Genomic DNA, 18,086 nt, shown 5'->3' with positions numbered 1-18,086 from the left:
TAAGTTGAGTTGCATTCACTTTATTGCAACAAATAGTAGGAATGTAGGATGAGCTCATAATGCAGGACAGACATATATATACACATACATAAAACATAAAAACATTCAAGTTCCAAAGGTTTATAAATCAAGAGTTGAATAACCTAAACATATTAAAAAGTACAAAGAAAACTATACGCTAAAGACACATGTACAAGTAATTGCTTTCCATAATTGATGTGTAAAACTGGACCATAACTTCCACTGAAACCTTTTTAAACCACAAAACAAATAATCTCTGATGATCCAACTAAGATTTTGTAAACTTTACCATTTAAGCTTAACAGACATTATAGTGCCAAGAAAATGTGAGCTCTTTCGTTTGCTGGCAATTTCAAGAGGTAGTTCCCCACATTTCCCTGTCCTGAAGTCTATGATCATCTCTTTTTCCATTAAGCTGAAGGCAATCATCGCTGCACCGTCTTACAAGATCAGACACCTCCCTCCTACAGTATATGCTGATTCATCTGATCTCGTTACTAACCCGGCCACCGTAGTATCATCAGCAAATATTTCAAATGAATCATCATAAGTAGTCCAATCACTTGTATACAAGCAGTAAAGCCGTGGAGAAAGGCAGCAGCCCTGGCTCGCCCCCATGTTAGAAAGAGTGTTTAACCACTTGCTTCCTGTAAGAGGTTTTCTTCTAAGTTTCATATTACTTCATCATTTTATCCTTTAACTTGTTTCATTTTAATGTTCCTAATTATGTTACCTGAATTTCTAAATCTTCTTCGTCTTTTTGCTCTGATATCATTTGTCACTATTTCTACTCAAGTGTTGGCTTCATTCTTTATATTGTAAAAGTAAATGTACTTTTATTGAAACATTGAAATATTTTATTAGAATACAAACAAAACACGACCACATGATAAGTAGTCCCTCCCCAGGCCATAGCCTACTGGCCTTGGATGTCTGGGTCAGATCGGCTTCAGCAAACTATTTTCCCTCGAGGTTAATGTGCAAAAGTCAGCGAGTGAACAAAAAAAATGTTTAAGCATCATATTGTAGGTCTAACTGGAGTTGAAAAGTCTTTATTATTATATTATACTATATTATGCGCACTATTCCCAGTTTCTATCTGATTAAATTGACCGAAATCCCGAGAAATCTTAACAGTGAAATATGGAGTGCATCCTCTCTATCCGTGTAGGTAAACCCAAAGTAAAATGAGCCTTAAATGCAAACTGTCTATACATTTTCCCTGAAGCTAAATCTTTCAGCAACTCCCTGTGTAATCACTGTCTTCTCCATCTGGTCCTCAACCTCTTTCTCTTTTCTATACAAGTGACACACTGCCAATCTTTTTCATACATTCTCCAGAATTGTACTGCCTTCCGCCCTTTAATCTCATCTACACCACCTTTCCATCCTCTTACTGTCCCCCCCCCTCCACCTGGACCCTACACCTCAAGTGTGGTGTTGGACTGAATTCTTCTTCTAAGCCCCCCTCTGTCTCTCTTTTAGACGTGCCTGGGCTTAGCTGCTCAGCGTGGAATGGGAGATAAGAGGGTGACGGAGGGAAAACAATGTTAAGGAAGAAGTTAGAGGGGCAGGAAGAATCACAGATGAGAAGGAGGAGGGGAGGAGCTGCATCCAAACCACCACCTGTGAAGCAAGAGAGCTGACACATTACCTCAATGGTTTACACAACGCATCTCTTTTGTACAGCATGTGCAGAAATACAGTATATCTTTTAACTAGTTTGAACACAACAGCATGCAGATTTACATGAAATTTCAGCCCAGGTTTCACCTGAACATGAAAGGTTATGAAGGGAAATAAGTCACAGAGGATTTTATCTGATGTTGCAATGCAATCTTGTTTTCTTTTGAATCCAAGGCTGTGTCCAAACTCACCATCTCATTCACTCATTCACTACTCCCTTTATAATTAAGAGTTCAGAGATTTTGGCCACTTTTCGCATTTCTTTTCATTTTTGTTTTTATGTGTGTGTATATGCTGTATATATATATATATATATATATATATATATATATATCAAATTTCTTCCTTTTATATACTTTGTTCTATTTTATTGCCTATTTTATTGTTTTATTCTATTCTAATTTAAAATATTTTAATATTTGTTTAAACTGTTTCTGTGTGTGTAGCATGGAGGCTACTACTGTATTTTACAATAAATACACCTTTAACTTTCAGAGGATTATGGGGTAAACTTTCACCATGATAATCATTCTGTGCATTTGTTCACTTACAAGCAAAAATAGAGACGCAGTTCTTGTGCTGTGATCCATGATTGTAATAGACATTGCCACAAATCACAAATCATGATGCAAAATAATCAATAACGCTAATAGGCACTAAAAGTAGTCTAGCTATCCATCAAACTGCAGCAACGTGTCCACCAAACTCCTCAGGCTAACGAGCACTGAGTCTACTGTCTGAGTCACATGAATGAATCTGGTGAGCCCCTAAGCCCCCAGGCAGTCTCTTCAGTGTTCTTCAGCATACCTGACCAGACCCGATACATAGCGAACAACAACAAAAAAAAGGTCTCAGTAGAAATAATTAGTTTGTTAATTTTTTCTGCCAGCACTCATTTGCCCATTCCATTCCAATTCATCCATAAGAGCATCAGTGAGGTTGCGCACTGTTCCTCCACACAAATCTCATAAAATAACTTCCTTATTATCTTGCTTTGTCACGGTGTCATTGTGATGTTGAAACAGGACGCAGAGAAGCACACTGTTGTCTAAAACATGCTGTGGCATCTCAATTTCCCTTAATTGGAATTAAGGGGCCTAGGCCAAGACTAGACGTACACAAAAGTATGTAGACAAGGGTGTACATATATGTTTGACCATATACTGTGTCAAACATGAACTTGCACAATTATTATACATCACTCTTGAACCCCTTAGAGTGGCATGGCAGCACATCATGGGGGTGAAAATCACAAATGAGCTGTGGGGATACTGCACAAATTTGCTTTCTCAAATGTATAGAATACTTTATTGCCCCAAAGTACGATATATCTTGACATATCTTTTTTATTGTAAAAGCATATTTGAGCTTCGAGGAACTGAATATATCGTAGGTGAAGTCACACCTGTTTTGTGAATCTATGTTATCAAGTAATTTCGGTTATGTGAAAACTTCACACCTGATAGCTTTCAACACTGCCAGAACAGTCTCACCTGAAATGGGTCTCACTCGGACCTTGTAGCCCTGAACGGGTCCATCGGCTTCCTTCCATTTCATCTGTAGTCTGTCCTCAGACAGCACCGTCAGCTTAAGACGACCTTGACATTCACAGAGACAAAGGGAAGAAAACCATGAAAAAATCTGGTTCTGAAATATGCGTGTGTGCATGATGTCTAGTCAAGGATTTGGGTCAAGAGAAAGAGGAGAGCATGACAGTTGCAGACTTTTGAAAGAGGAAAACAAGCTGTGAAACTTTCATCATTCCACCCTAACCCCTCTCACTTCCTTCTCCCAAAATCCATCTCTTGTTTCGACTTCATCTCCATAATTTCCAGCAGGGGTTTCCCAACAAGCAGTGTCTTTCATGTTTCTAACCTCCCGCCCTCCAACCATCCCTCTCTCCAGCTGCCTCTCCATCCATCAAAGCACGCCCTGTCCTCTTGTCTGGTATAGAAACAGGAACAGGACGCTGGTCGGGGACTGGAGGGTCATAGGTCATGTCAAAGGAACGTCACAGAGTTACAGTGTGTCAGGGTTTTGTATGTACTATGTGGCGGGATAATAGATGGAGAGGAAGATGAGGAGGGGGAGGGAGAAAGCGGAAGCAAAGAAGACAAGAAGAGCATGAATCACAGAACTTTGTCTTCATGACCTTCAGCACTCAACAGATCCTTTTCTGACTCGCATGTATGTATGTATGCATCTGTGTGTGTGTGTGTGTGTGTGTGTCTGTGAGTGTGTGTGTGTGTTTGGGCCAGGAGCCTCTGGAGGGTCCTCATCTTCCTCTGTGCCTGGCAGAAGATCAGATAGGCTCTAATGGGGATTTAGAGAGACTGAGGTCAAGGTCTAACAGACCCACTAACAACAACAACTCTTCCACACAGGCGGGCAGATATGCAGACAAGTACAGTAACTGTGTTGTACTCCCTGATTTGTGGGACAAGAGCAGCTGGTTGTGGTCTTTATTCTTTAGTTCAGCACTGAAATAATAAGCCCTTTGAGTCTCGCAGATTGTTTCTTTTATGAAATGTAGTATAAAGCAACCATGAAATAAATATAGAAATTGAAAAACTGACGCATTGCTCTACCAGCAGTAGAAACTATATATTTAAAAAAAATTGCATATTAATTACATTTGTATTATTAATTAGTAAGAATCAAAACGAAAATGATAACAAATGTTATTCAATTGCCAAGTAGTAACCTCTGTATAAATAACTCTTACACATATGGTAATAGGCTTTGCACATTCGGCCTCTTGCAAGAACATTTTTGTATTCTTATCCTAAATCTCTCTTTTTTTCTGAGGTTTACTTGTGTTCCAAATCGGATTCATCAAACTCTCTAAACTGCACAAACTCGCTTCAGCCTGATGAATGCCACCTGTTCATGTGAGCTTTGGTGATAAAGCTATAGAAGGTTGCCTGCTCCACTCTGTTTGTGGACGAGTTTCAGCGTCAAGTCCTGCTGTCGGAAACTGGCAGACAGAAAGATAACAAGTTTAGCAGTGTCAGTATGGTAGTATTAGAGTGCCGTACAGCTGTCAAACGTGCCATCAGTCACAGACATAAAGAGGGAATGGTCTGACAAGTTAGAGGCTAAAAACTGTCTTTCTAAAGCAAAGCGTCCCATGGCTAATGTGAGAGGCGGTCAACAGGATGTGACAGTCAGGGACATAAAATATGTAAAAATAAAATCTTAAAAACCTCTCAGTGGATTGGCAAGCCATGATGATGATCTGGTGAACAAGATCATTGTTTGGTTATATATTGTATTTCAGTTCATGCCTGCATCATATTTAAACTCTATGTATGAACGCTACAAGAGGTCTGAACCACTTGTAAATTTAGTTCATACCCAAGAGTAAATTCTAAATATGAGAAAATTGGTTCTGTTAAATCACTCGTTTGTGCCACAAATCTGTTTGTTCTTGCATGAGGTGCATTGTATTTTGTGCAACAGTAAAGGTGTGCATGTTTGCTAAGCAAGCATTTGGCTATGTCAGATATAACTCCCTTGTTCACTCATTCACCCCTCCCTATATAATGGAGCATTGCATTGTAGGAATTTTGAGGGCACTGTATAGTGGATAAATGAACACAGGGAGTGATTTGGGACACAGCTGATGAACTATCTGCTTTACAAGCATCTCTAATGCGATGAGCGACTGCAAACAACATAACAAAATGGTAAACATTATGTATAAACTATTAAGGTGAAAAATACACCATAGTAAATGGGGAAGCTTGTATTAAAATACATAAAATGATTGACTTTTGTGAGATGTTATATACTAATGTTATTGGTTATAGTTATCTAAAAGATGTAAAGACCCTGACAGCATGCTGTGCATCTCAATCATCACTCGCTGTGTATGTGACATAACCCTCCTGTCCCAATAGTAATCAAATGGTTGTGAAAGGCTCTCTACCTTGGCCATGGACCCCTGTGGAGAGCAGCAGGAGGACACTGAGCAGGAAACACAGCATAAGCCAGAATGATGATGATGATGAAGCAAGGAGGTGAGGAGACATGAGTGGAGCCTAGAAACATGAAAAACAATGCTATGAATATTTCATATACTTTACATTTTTGCATTTATTTATTATATATACAGTAGTCAATTAACTGCGTAGAGTCAAATAGTCGTAATAGTAGCATTCACTTGTTCCAGTTTCTCAAATGTGAAGATTTGCTGCTTTTCTTTCTTTTCCATGATAGCAAAGTGAATATATTTGTGTTTCGGATTATTTCGGATCAAACAAGGAATTTGAATACGTCATCTTTTAGCATTATTCACTATATTCTGACGATGAATCGATCATGAAGAGAGTAAAATATTCTGACATTGTGGATTTCTAAAAAGATTTAGTGGCTTTTGAACAGATTTCATGCTACCATAAGAGGTGGCAGATAAAATAAAATTTAATTTTGGTAAAAAAAGAAAAAGAAAAAAACCTGGCGCCCGCAAATGCAACCTGTCACCTTTTCCCATGGGAACTCTTTTACTGCTGACCCAGACTACAGGTGCTTCGGTGCTTGTCCCCATTACAGACCCTCAAACTTCACACAGCTAATGACACACACAGGGCTGTAATATTTACAAACACGCAGCACTTGAAGAGGCCATAAAACTAACACGCCTCTGTCTGAGAGGGACAACATTTAACAGGAAACACAATGCCTTCAACTAATTCTGGATCCTGTGACTGCACATACTATATATATATATTATGTCGAGTACAACAGTTGTTTAGAGCCATTGTTTCCACTCTGCGACAATACATCTGCATAGGGACATCACAGCGGGATGTCATTTGTATTTGTGGGATCATGAATCAATGAATCAAAACATTCAATGACCACAGCTCATTTTCATATTTCAAAGGCCTGACTCCAACAAAAAAGATAAATGTACTCTGGAAAGCTGCAGGAAAATGATTCTAAGTTGTGTAGGCAGGTGCTCTTTGGAAAACAAGGGCAAAAACTCTGGCATTTGCTCTTTGTGAATAAGAACATTGTTCAAGAAAATGCAGGCTGAACAAAGCTACAATTAACTGTCTGGTAGCTCAGCTATTATACTGTAGCTAACAGATCTGTGGCTGAGTGTGAGAGAAGTGTTCAGAACAAATTGAATTAACCAGGGTTGTTTGGTAGAGTGGGGGTTCAATATGAAACTGTGAAAATGATGTGAGAAAAGGGAGAAGCAAAGGCAGGCTGAACTAAAGAACACAAACATGAACGTGAAACATGCTGTTTAATTTCTACATATGTTAGTTGTCAAGTTTGAATTTTTAAATCTGTCCTAAAAATCAAATGCTGGATGTTATTTAAAAATGCTAAATCTATGTCATTCCACATCGAGTCTTTGCTTTATTCATTTTCTTTAATTAATGAGTCCCTAACTAAGCTTTCTACTTGTATTTTAGATATACCTCATAACTAGACAGGCCACCACTGAAGAGAGCTAAAGAGAAACTTCCAGCCTGCCTAAAGGCTCAGACCACCTGATATGCAGCCATCATGTGCAGCCTGTGACGTGACTACACTGCTCTTTTTGTATGTTTTCTCATGTTTCACATGTACCTGCTTGCCTGAATGTTGCCAAGTCTGAGTTTATACTTGAGCCGTACGTCAGGCGTACTTATCTGCCAGCCTGTCGGACAGAGAGGAAAAGATGAGTATTTTCATGCAATGCCAGAGGATCTACTTGCCTGAGAGGATGGTAGAGTCTCCTCTTTGTCCGACCCCACTTTTCAGATTCTGGTTGCATGCAGTTGAGTTACATGAGCAATAAATATCAGGACAACAGCACATCACATCACTAGTAGATATTTAGTTCACTTTGACCGAGTAATACAGTAACAGGCCATTATGTTGGTGTTATTGGGCCAACATGATGTATTTGATTATCTATTTGGAAAGAGTCCGTTTTTCCTCCATGCATGTGTGGATCTGTCTATGGAATATTCAATGTGAACGACGCTCTATGAATTACTTAAAGATGATGTTGGTCTCGTTTGCCATACTGTGCGTCTGTAGATTACCACACTCCAGGGAGATTTAAGTGGAAGTCAATGCCAACATTCATTCACTGATGCCTTTACTGCACTTGGGAGTAAAAATGACACCACCACAAAACAGCTTGGACTCCAGTGAACCTTGCAAGTACCCAGGTGGCACCAATTGGTGAAGGACTAACAGAATAAAAATGGACCTCAGAAATCAGATCGTATTTTGAGCTCAATAATGTCATACAGCTGATTGGTAGTTTTTTTAAGGTCAGGGATTTTAGTGGGTGCTATTTGACTTGGCTGATTACCTCATTTTCTATTTACATGAAGAGGCATTAGCTGACTTCAAATGACTGTATAGTGCACAGGTATTGAGTGCACCCGCTACTAAGTGATTCAGCAATTAGCCGCTAGAGGCAGTGTTCAATGATAAGCTGTTATTTAATAACTGCGTACTTTGATGATTATAACCACAGATACCGTCTTTGTTATAACTGCAAAAGCGTAAAAAGCAAGATATTTGACTTTATGTTGACTCTATTATATAATTATTAGGTACTGACAGTTATTTTTAATGTGTATATTTTTCTCAAATGAGCTGTGTCCCTTCCTCAGGTGACGTTAGTCTGTTTTACAACAGTTTCCAACAATGGACTGCAACAAGCTAACAGTTACATCGTTAGCCCACTCCAGTGGTTTACCTGAGAGCACAGCACTTGGAGAGGACCAACAACAACTGTGCTCAAGCGCAATGTCACAACAACTTCTTCTCGCCAGGTGAGCTCTTACCTGGCTGTTCGGTGTGTCCACGTTATTCCTCCAGAGAGACTCCACACGGCATTCCAGAGGTGGGATGTCAACACGCGCGCCAGTTCCGCTAAACTGTGCGGCCAGCTCCCCGCATCAGGTTGTGTCTGAACGCCTTTGAGTGAAACCCGAGAAGCAAGGCCCTCCTGCTGCTCCACCATGGGCGTGGTGCTCCTCGGAAGGCTATAGAGTCCTCTACAGAGCAAACACGGCCAGTAGAAGTCAGCACACACTGTGGTATACCTGCCCTGTGCCATTCATAGGATGCAATCTTGTCACTTAACTATAACACAGAATTGATCTTTATCTTATTTTTAATGCCCATTGTCACAAATTTGCATCCAGAGGCTTTACAACCTGCACAGCATACAACAACCTCTATCCTTAGACCCTGTGTGTGACATGGGATTGCCAAGTATTTCTGTAGGCATTTCAGTGACCATATTACACTTTCCGTCACAGAAGACTGCATTAGTGTATGCTGAAATAATTTCCAAACAGCAGTGTTGGAATATTTTCTGAGGCTGAACCACATGAATCTCGGCTGGCAGGTAAACAAGCGGCAGGGCTGGTAATTAAGAAGTTATTTGTTTAACTTCACTGCAGTGAGCAGAATCGTGGAGACATGTGCTCCCTGCAGGAGTTAATCAGGTTAAGTGATCCTGACTCTAGGTAAACTGGGTAATCAATGTGATGGCCAGGAATGCAATAAAGTCTAAGTTGATAAGGAAGAAGGGGACATATATGAGATTTTTAAAGTGTGCTACACATGTTAGTTATCACATATATTTATTCTGCAATAAATAAATCAGACTTTTTTTTCTACTTTATTCTGCATGTATTGCAACAATGCTACATTTTACAGAAAATCATGACAAAAAACATTCAAAAAGTTGACTTCATAAATGGCGCACATACTTCAGCTACATCATTACTGGCAATTTGAAAATAGCTCTTTAAAAGTGGTCTCCTTGACAGCTATGTTAACAAGGCACATTAAGGTACAGTCATTTCACATCTCTTCTAATAATGACTGGCTGGAGACCAATCATTTCAGATGCAATATTCAACAGTCCCCAGCCCTGCAGCTCATTACTTAATTAAAATTAATGTTTTTTTTCAGCTAGCAGAGCTAGACTTTGAAGTAGACTTGTATTAAAATTACCACATGTTCAGAGGGCCTCTCTGCAATCAAACCTGACATAATTCTGACCATAATAGTGCAGTACACATCAAAGTGTCTATTTAACTCTATTCAGGGGTCTGACTCATGTGGCTTGACACCATAGTTATTTTATCATTGTCACATTTGAGGCCTGAACTTTCAGATGACATAGAGCTGACTTCTAGGACTGAAACAGTCAATTCATTATTTTTCAAGCAAAGATGCCAAACATTCCCAAGTTTCTCAAAAGCTTCTGAAATGTGAGGATTTGCTGCTTCCTTTGTCTCACGTGATAGTACCTGAATATCTTTGGGTTTGGACTGTTGGACAAAACACACAATTTGTGATGTGACCTTAGGGTTTAGGAAATTGTGATAAACGTTTTGTCCTAAATGTGTTAGAACAAACAATTATTCGATTAATCAAGAAAATAACCAGCGGATTAATTGATGACCTTAATGATCGATCTGTATTAAATTGTATTGTTATCTTTGAACTCAGCCCACAAAGAACAACAGCAAAGCCATCTATAAAAATAGGGATCTGAGGAACTATATTATATATATACTATTTATCTTGCTTTTACACAAAATACCTTAATGATGTTATTTTCTGGGGAACCAGGCTACACATTTGAGGGAAATAAATAAAGTAATCCGAAGTTAGGTCCCACTCTGCATTAACGGGACACTTCAAATTCTAGTTGTTGTTGACACTTAGTTTCTGCATTTATCCTTCAGCTTATTCTCAAAGTATCAAAGTAGTCAAAGTATCCCTTTAAAGCTGTGACACACTCTCTCTCCATACATCATACTTTGCTGACACTTGGATGTATTAGCTACATTTCTGAAGTCCCCCTAAGGCAAAAGATCATAACTTGTGTCAAGTCCACAGTTCATGTACAGCTGATAATGAGGCCCTGGCCTGAAGACATGACCGGCGGAAGAAAGAGCTCAAGAGGCTATTCCCTCTTTTTGTGGCAGTGTGTCCCAAACAGTACAGTTTCTGGAAGCTCCACAGCTTTGACGTCACTGTTCAAACCACCTGACGGGAGACAGTCTAGACTTCATTGGCCCGCATGTCCTGTGCTGTCAGTGAAGAGTGATTTCTTGTTCCTCATCTTCATCAGCTGCCGAATCCTCTCTTTCGTCTCCGTTCTGCCGCAGTAACGGCAGCTCGAGCTCTGGGCTCTTACTGTTGAGCTGCCTTAAAGACGGGCCCTTATCTGATGGAAAATATCACAACATTGACATTGTCAACATTATCATCACACAACATTTTGCTTGTTGTGCCTTTGGATAAGCTTAGGTTAATATTTTGGGGGAAAACATAAGACACAAGATATATACATGAATATTCTATCATTAAACGGGTCTGGAGGGGGATTAGTAAATATTTGACTCTTGATAGGTTAATTCCAAAACAAAATTTTAACAGTATAATGAACAATAACAATAAAATGAGCACTTACTTTTGGAATAATATGTCTTGAGTCCTACATGCAATGAAATGCCACACAGACACACAGCAAATCCCAGCCAGTTAAGCATGCTCATTTTGTCTCCCATCAGAGATGTTGCCAAAAGCAGAGTGCACACCTCCTGCAGGAAAACAAGGCATTAAAAATGAATGAGAGGGGGCATTAGATCAGAACGCTGCAGCCCCATGAGGTTTTACAAAGATGTAATGCTCTGTATGCAACAGAAAACAAAAGTTTTTGGACAGATAAAAAATGGAGACAGCTTTGTGTGCCCAGATCCTCAGCAAAATTTTCACAATTAAGTTCTAGTACAGTTTAAAAACGTGTGCATTGGCTTATTAGTCTACCCATAAGCACCAAAAGCCAAGACAGCTCTCTAGCTTTGTTGGCTTATTTTGACTGATTCATACCACACACAGGATTAAAAGGTACCTTAAAGATCCCTGATATGGATAATGTGAGGCTGGAGGTTCGGGAGACGAGCAGGAACTCTGAGAAGCCTAAACCAAAGGCCAGTACGCCGCCGATACTCAGTGTGAAGAGTGAATACAGGAGAGGTGAGAGCTCTGTCACCCGGAATAACTTTTCTGAGGTACTGAGGCTCAGCCCTGGAAACAAGACAGAGAGGAGAGTCTACACCGATGTTTCCATGCGTTGATCATAAGACTTGTCCATTCATATTCCAGGATTTTCAAGTCAAACAGCAAAGGTTTACTTATGAACTTGGGGGCATTTGTAGGTGACGATACATTAGAAAAGACAGAGTGAAGCATGTTACCAATGTTGCTGTGTGTATCACAAAGTTCAGATATATGACATATATGGAAACGTAGTTGGATTAATATGGTTAAAATTCCCTTTTGTTAGTGCGACTACAATGGGTCAGTCTGACTATGAACATGGATTTGGCTGCACTGCCTTATTATGATGGTGTAGGGCGTTGGTGCTGAATGCAGCCTGAAGGGAATACCTGCAGACGTTACTCAGGGCTGAAAAAGTACTGTACCTCCTCTGCATCTATATATTTTTAATACAGGTTAAATGCTATTTTTATTTACCCGACAAATATAGAGAAGAGAAAGTAGATTGATAGTTTGACTGAAGTGCATATAATTTATCCCTAAAAAATATATACCCCTATGTTTTTTCTTAAGCCTGTCCCAGTTGGGACACACCCTATGTTGACGGTTTTATGAGGAAAATGACCATTGCTCTGTACAGAGAAGTCTATGAAATAGGAATAATTGACAAACCTGAAATAGCATCATTATGGCTATAGAGTTTAGTTTACTGCAGTGACAAGAGATAGGAGGCAGAGGAGGAGAAACCACAGCTCAAGACGATACTCACCTTCATTAAACAGGAAGAGGGGAAAGAGGCCGACGAACATGAGAGGCTGTAAGTGGTACATGGCGTCTATTGGGTTCTGAAGGCCTGGAGGAAAATACCACATGAAAAATAAAAGTTTGCAGCGATGGAAAATGTGGTAATAAGTTTGCATGAGTGTCAACGTTTTAAAATCATCTTTCTCACTGTTACAGCAAAACATAAACGCAAATTTAGATGTACTGAATAGTCGTGTCAGAGGTTATATTGTGTTTGATTCTTCTCTTAGCTGCATGATGAATACACTGTTTTGATTGGGGTGATATTAAACAACGTATCTATTTACCTATCTCCGAAGCCTACAGTCAGATTTGAATTTAGGTGTTAATGTTGCTAAAATACCCACAAGCAAAGCTACTATAACAGGACCGCTCCACATGCAGCACATTCATCATTTTCAGTTTGACAGTGACTCAACACTGACCCAGCTCTGCTTTCTGCATGAGGACCTGAGTGAGGGTCCAGCGGATCCCCCCTATGAAAGATGCCAGCAGCACCATGATGAAGCCCTTCAGGTTGAACTGGGTCGACTCAAACGTAAACATGAACAGACCGCTGGAGATCAGCAGGACCACCACGATCAGGAATGGGTTCTGGTCAAAAGGGACAGAAGAGAGAGACGGTGAGGAGCAGCAAGAGAAAAAAAACAGAAAAAAATAGAAAATAAAATAAGTAGGACGCTGATCGAACTAAGTGGGGAAAGCTGAGGTCCCCTGCACTTTCTGATCTGTCGGTTGCTATGACAATAATTCTCCACAGGGAAAATGCTCCATAGAAGTTGAAGTGGTACTAAATATTTGTGACATTATTTGTGACAACCACACGCACTTTAAAGTATATTGCATGTATTTTATTGCGTAAAGATTTTGAGTGGGCTTTTCAGTAACACATCCTCTGGCGGCCATGTTGGAATGCTTTAGCTCTCTTGTGTTCTTTACTGGGAGCTGAATTTGCCACTAATAGTGTGATCAGTTTAGCTTGTGGCTTGTTTAGCTGTCCATAGCTGGCTGTAATAATCCAGCATAAATACAATAGCTAGTGTAGATAGTACAGTATGTAAACATTAACTAGTTAGCTAAACTACACAACCCACATATACAGCACCACAAATATGTTTCCATGTCCCGATGATCATCTCTCTTTTTCATGTTAAATTCATGCATCAGGAAATATTTTACATATCCAGATGAAGCAATGAAAGAATTTTGCTTAAAGCAGACTAAGAGTTTACAGCCACGCTAGCAGCTCTGTGAGGCTGTACTTAGGTACAGCGGTTCTTTGAGCTAAATGCTAATGTCAGCATGCTCTGGAGGCCATGAATGTCTATACAAAATGTCATGGCAATCCATCCCATTGCTGTAGAGATATTTCAGTCTAGAATAAAGTCAACCTACTGACATTGCTATTCCTAGTGCCATGCAGCTAACAACTACGCTATTATGTTTGACCTGTGTGGAATAACATGTAGAAGGAATGTACATTTCATTATTTCAGCTGCGTGCTGGTTCTTGAAAGGGACGGATCTTATAGATTCTGCATTCTCACTTACGAAAATCTCTTTCAAGCATCTTTACTTTTGTTGTTCAGCTAGCCATTATCTAACAGATCTCTCCGCTTAAGAAACATGCTGGCATTAGTTGTCGTCGCCAGGTTTGTGACAAAAGCTGCACATGTTACATTGAGAAATGGTAGAAAAAAAAACCCTCAAAACTGTGTTTTTAATGAAGAGTGAGTGAAGGTAAAATTCTGCAACAGCACTTCCTCTGGCATGCACATAGAGTCTGTATGCTAACTGCACTTCACTCTCTTATGCTGTCAGTCTGACAGGGAACATAAATAAGGTAGAAACTGATATAATTCAGCGGTGACAGAATTGTTTCTTTCATGTTTCTTTCAAAACTGGTTTACTTTCTGGCATCGTGTGGCCACAAATGTTTAAATAAAAAAAAAAAAAAGGTGACTCACCGGCTCCTCTAGTTTAAAGAGCAGGGAGAAAAAGAGGATAAAGAGCACTGCTGAAGACTTGGTCATGGTGTACCTTGAATGACACAAAATAAGAGCCGCACAATAGGATGGAACAATCCAATAACTGCATAAATTCAATACTGATGACTTGTCAGTTCATAGTGAAGCAATATCTTCTATTAAGAAAGCCCAAACTTACAAGCTAATGGTGATGAAGAGGAAGCTCCAGTTAGAAAGTCCTATATCCAGTGCTGTTGCCAAGGCTGAGTAACAGGGAGAGAATTTAATTTAAGACAAACAACTTGCAATAAATGATGTTCTTGTATCACTATGTTGCAACTATCAATTGTGAATAAGAGTGCAGTATATCAAAGGTGAAAACAGATGATTTGTAATAGTTCACATTTAATTGAATTATAGTGAAACCTACTAACGTTGGGCTGGAGAACTGCATTGGATATTTTAATGTGCATGACAAAACAGAAAATGGGTAATCCCATAAAAATGAAAAAACATTAGCTTTAAGAAAGAAAATCTGCTCGTTTATGATGGTTTATTGCTGTATTAGTTTATTAGAATCTTCAACTATCCCCTCAGGTGTGATGTAATGTTGGTATCACTATGGACTTTACTCAGTAGTATGCAGCAGTATTCTTTACTGAAAGCTTAGTCAGTAAGTGAACATGATAAGAGCTGATCTTTTCTAATTCTGTGTTCTCTGAAAGCTGTGTGCTGCCTTCTGAACAGTTAGGTAAAATCTCACCCGTGGGAGCCACTTTACGGAGGTAATATCTCCAGCTCAGAATGATGCGGGGTTTCCCTGTCCAGCACTGCATGGCCCGTCGCGTCAGAGCCGACAGGCAGAAGTTGATGGTGAGGTGGACTAACGTCATGAAGAGGGGATAGTGGAAGCCCTGAGAGAGAGAAACGGGACAGGGTCATCTAGGAGGGCCTAGTGGAGTCCAGTGGTCTTCTCGGGGTCCTGAACCCTGAGACACTGGGAGATGGCCTGCTTAAAACCTCCTCCAAGAGAGAAGGGCTAGGGCTAGGTTAACCTGGATCACCAGACAACAAAAGAAGAAATTCAGCTTTGATTTTCATGAATCATCCCAAATGAAACCATGCATGAACACTTACCTTCATCAGCCATTTGTTATAGAAGGTGATGCCTATAGAGAAGACATAGTACAGGAGAACTAAACCCACAGTGCGAAGGCCCCGGCAAAGGAACTGGACAGGGCACGCCATACAGGGCTGCCAGGACCAGCTGTCCAGAAAAGACAGCTACTGTAGAAAACGCATCTCCAAACAGAATCAGTGCCCCGTCTTAACACCCATGGAGGATTGCTTTCAGAGAGGCAGAGGAGGGAGAGAAGGGAGGAGGTGGGGGGGAGAGAAACAAGGTTTGGGTTTGGTTGCATTTGTATGCAGTAATATTACAGCTGAACAAGTGGATACATGGTTATCAGAGTTATAAATAAGCCTGCCGCGACGTCAGTTTAATGGCAACATTAGTGTTAACATAGCCCAAGTTTGACAACCACTACGTACCCAATGTTAAGCCCACAGAACAGGAAGTGAGTTAGTTTCCTATTATTAATCAGACAGCATCGGCTAACACGCTAGCTGATGAACTCACCAGTAGCTAAGGTGACGGTTCCCTCACCAAATGGTTGTTTGGCTAAGTTTGACAGGTCCAGCTGTTCTCTTGGTTAACTACAACGTTACCCCATTAACTTAGTTGACATTAGCCTGCTATATAAACCGGTATTGTATTGTTGACATAGGTTAAGTAGCTAAGTCGACACAAAAATAAAGAAGTAGTTATTTCTTGACGTAGAAAGTACGCTAGGTTAAGCTTTCGACATCATCGCTCGCCTGCTGCTGCTGCTGCAACTAGTGACAGAGTACACCGGGACGTGTCATTTCCATATGACGCCACCCTCATACTGAACTGCATTGATCAATCTCTCCATTAACAGTCGACGTGTTTATTTACCATCTACAAGTCACATGCATTAAGACCTATGACCTTGCTTGAGTCAGTGTGAACCATTATTTCATTCGGCATCAACGTCGCCCACCAAGAAGTAGTATGATTGAATACATTTTGACTTTGTTATTTTGGTTGTCAGTGCTCTCTACCGCCAACCATGTTTTTTATAACTAAAATATATGCGCACAATGTGCAACAAAATGAAATGAAAATGCGTAAATTAAGTTTACACACACACACACACACACACACACACACGCGGACTTAGCTAGCACATTTACAATGTAGCTAGGCGGTGATCCACACAGACACGGCTATTTTAAATTGTCATCTTTTTTAATTGAGTTTGGCCTTTGCCCGCAGCAAACAAACCGGCAGAGAAATATTGCTGTTAAAGAAACCTACCGTCAGTCGTGTTGATAGTATGGCTGAGCAACATGTGCAAACTTTGTGGTGCAACGCTATGCGGATCATTATTCGGGGGACAACGTAGTTGAAGGAAATGAACAGCAAGGGGCAGTATTTTCTACAGGAAACGTTTTTCTCCACAAATCACTTCCGCAGTCGAAGAAACAGGCGGAAGTCAACAGAGGCCACAGGCTGTTGTGTTGTGACACTACGCTTAGCGAGAAAGGTAATGCTTTTGGCTCGAAATGATTCGTTGTGTTTAACTTAACATTATAACAAATTTAATATAATGTTAACATATATGTTACTGCTTGTAATGTCCGCTAATCTGTCCGCGTGTTTTTTTTTGCAGAATGGCGGATGAGGAGGACGAGACTGGCTTCGACGATGAGCTGGAGGACGGATCCGGCGGAATGGATGTCGGCCACGGGAAGAGAAAGAGGCTCTTCTCCAAGGAGCTCCGGTGTATGATGTACGGATTTGGAGACGACCAGAACCCGTACACGGAGTCTGTGGATATCTTGGAGGACCTGGTGATCGAGTTCATCACGGAAATGACCCACAAAGCCATGTCCATCGGACGCCAGGGCCGCGTCCAGGTGGAGGACATCGTTTTCCTGATTCGCAAGGACCCCAGGAAGTTCGCCAGAGTCAAAGACCTGCTGACCATGAACGAAGAGCTGAAGAGAGCCCGGAAGGCTTTCGACGAAGCAAATTACGGCTCGTAATCTGACCACGGGGCACTCTTTCACCTCCATCTAATTTGGCGGTTCATTTCTTTTTAATGACTGACATGCAGTTTAAAGTCAGTGTTTGTGTGACATGTGATGTACATTGTTTTATACGGTGGCGTGACAGTGATGAGCAAGTGCTGTAGGCTACAGATACCTGATGTCATGCTGTCTGGGACTGTTTCAATAAAGTAACTTGCACTCTGCTCTGATACGCCCAGTCAATCATGTTAATGTGAGCACCAGAGGAGACCACTCCTTAGATCTCGGCAGGGACATTTATTACTCAACGTCTCAAGAACAAATCAACTGAAGCTTCAAAATGGCAGTATCATACTGCACTCACCTAGATGCTTTAAGAACAGCCAACACTTTCAAGTTGCATCATCAAACCACAGCTCTTAGTGTGGAGTGTTCGTAGGACAAA

The 18,086-nt window shown here is 40.5% G+C and overlaps 2 protein-coding genes across 2 annotated transcripts in view; one reads left to right on the top strand and one right to left on the bottom strand.

The window, feature by feature from the left end:
- The window catches only part of LOC139288456 (collagen alpha-1(XX) chain), a 42,406-nt gene extending 25,426 nt beyond the window's left edge, over positions 1-16,980 (bottom strand). The window contains exons 1-12 of the mRNA XM_070909759.1: positions 16,926-16,980; positions 15,662-15,871; positions 15,288-15,438; positions 14,724-14,787; positions 14,525-14,597; positions 12,984-13,152; positions 12,524-12,607; positions 11,606-11,781; positions 11,165-11,294; positions 10,794-10,918; positions 5,639-5,750; positions 3,201-3,305 (exon numbers count right to left, since the gene is read on the bottom strand). Coding sequence (XP_070765860.1) covers positions 3,201-3,305; positions 5,639-5,750; positions 10,794-10,918; positions 11,165-11,294; positions 11,606-11,781; positions 12,524-12,607; positions 12,984-13,152; positions 14,525-14,597; positions 14,724-14,787; positions 15,288-15,438; positions 15,662-15,772 — 1,300 coding nt within the window. The 5' untranslated portion in view covers positions 15,773-15,871; positions 16,926-16,980. The remainder of the gene's footprint in view (positions 1-3,200; positions 3,306-5,638; positions 5,751-10,793; positions 10,919-11,164; positions 11,295-11,605; positions 11,782-12,523; positions 12,608-12,983; positions 13,153-14,524; positions 14,598-14,723; positions 14,788-15,287; positions 15,439-15,661; positions 15,872-16,925) is intronic.
- Positions 16,981-17,089: 109 nt separating this feature from the next.
- Positions 17,090-17,865, top strand: taf13 (TATA-box binding protein associated factor 13). The gene is made up of 2 exons (XM_070911063.1): positions 17,090-17,154; positions 17,281-17,865. The coding sequence occupies exon 2, from the start codon at positions 17,282-17,284 to the stop codon at positions 17,654-17,656; it is 375 nt and encodes a 124-aa protein (XP_070767164.1). The 5' UTR covers positions 17,090-17,154; position 17,281; the 3' UTR covers positions 17,657-17,865.
- Positions 17,866-18,086: the final 221 nt, after the last annotated feature.

This window comes from Enoplosus armatus, chromosome 8 (assembly GCF_043641665.1).
Source record: "Enoplosus armatus isolate fEnoArm2 chromosome 8, fEnoArm2.hap1, whole genome shotgun sequence".
In the NCBI taxonomy this organism is placed as follows: Eukaryota; Metazoa; Chordata; class Actinopteri; order Centrarchiformes; family Enoplosidae; genus Enoplosus; species Enoplosus armatus.
Note: the sequence above shows the minus strand (reverse complement) of the source record. Positions and strands in the feature narration are given on the sequence as shown.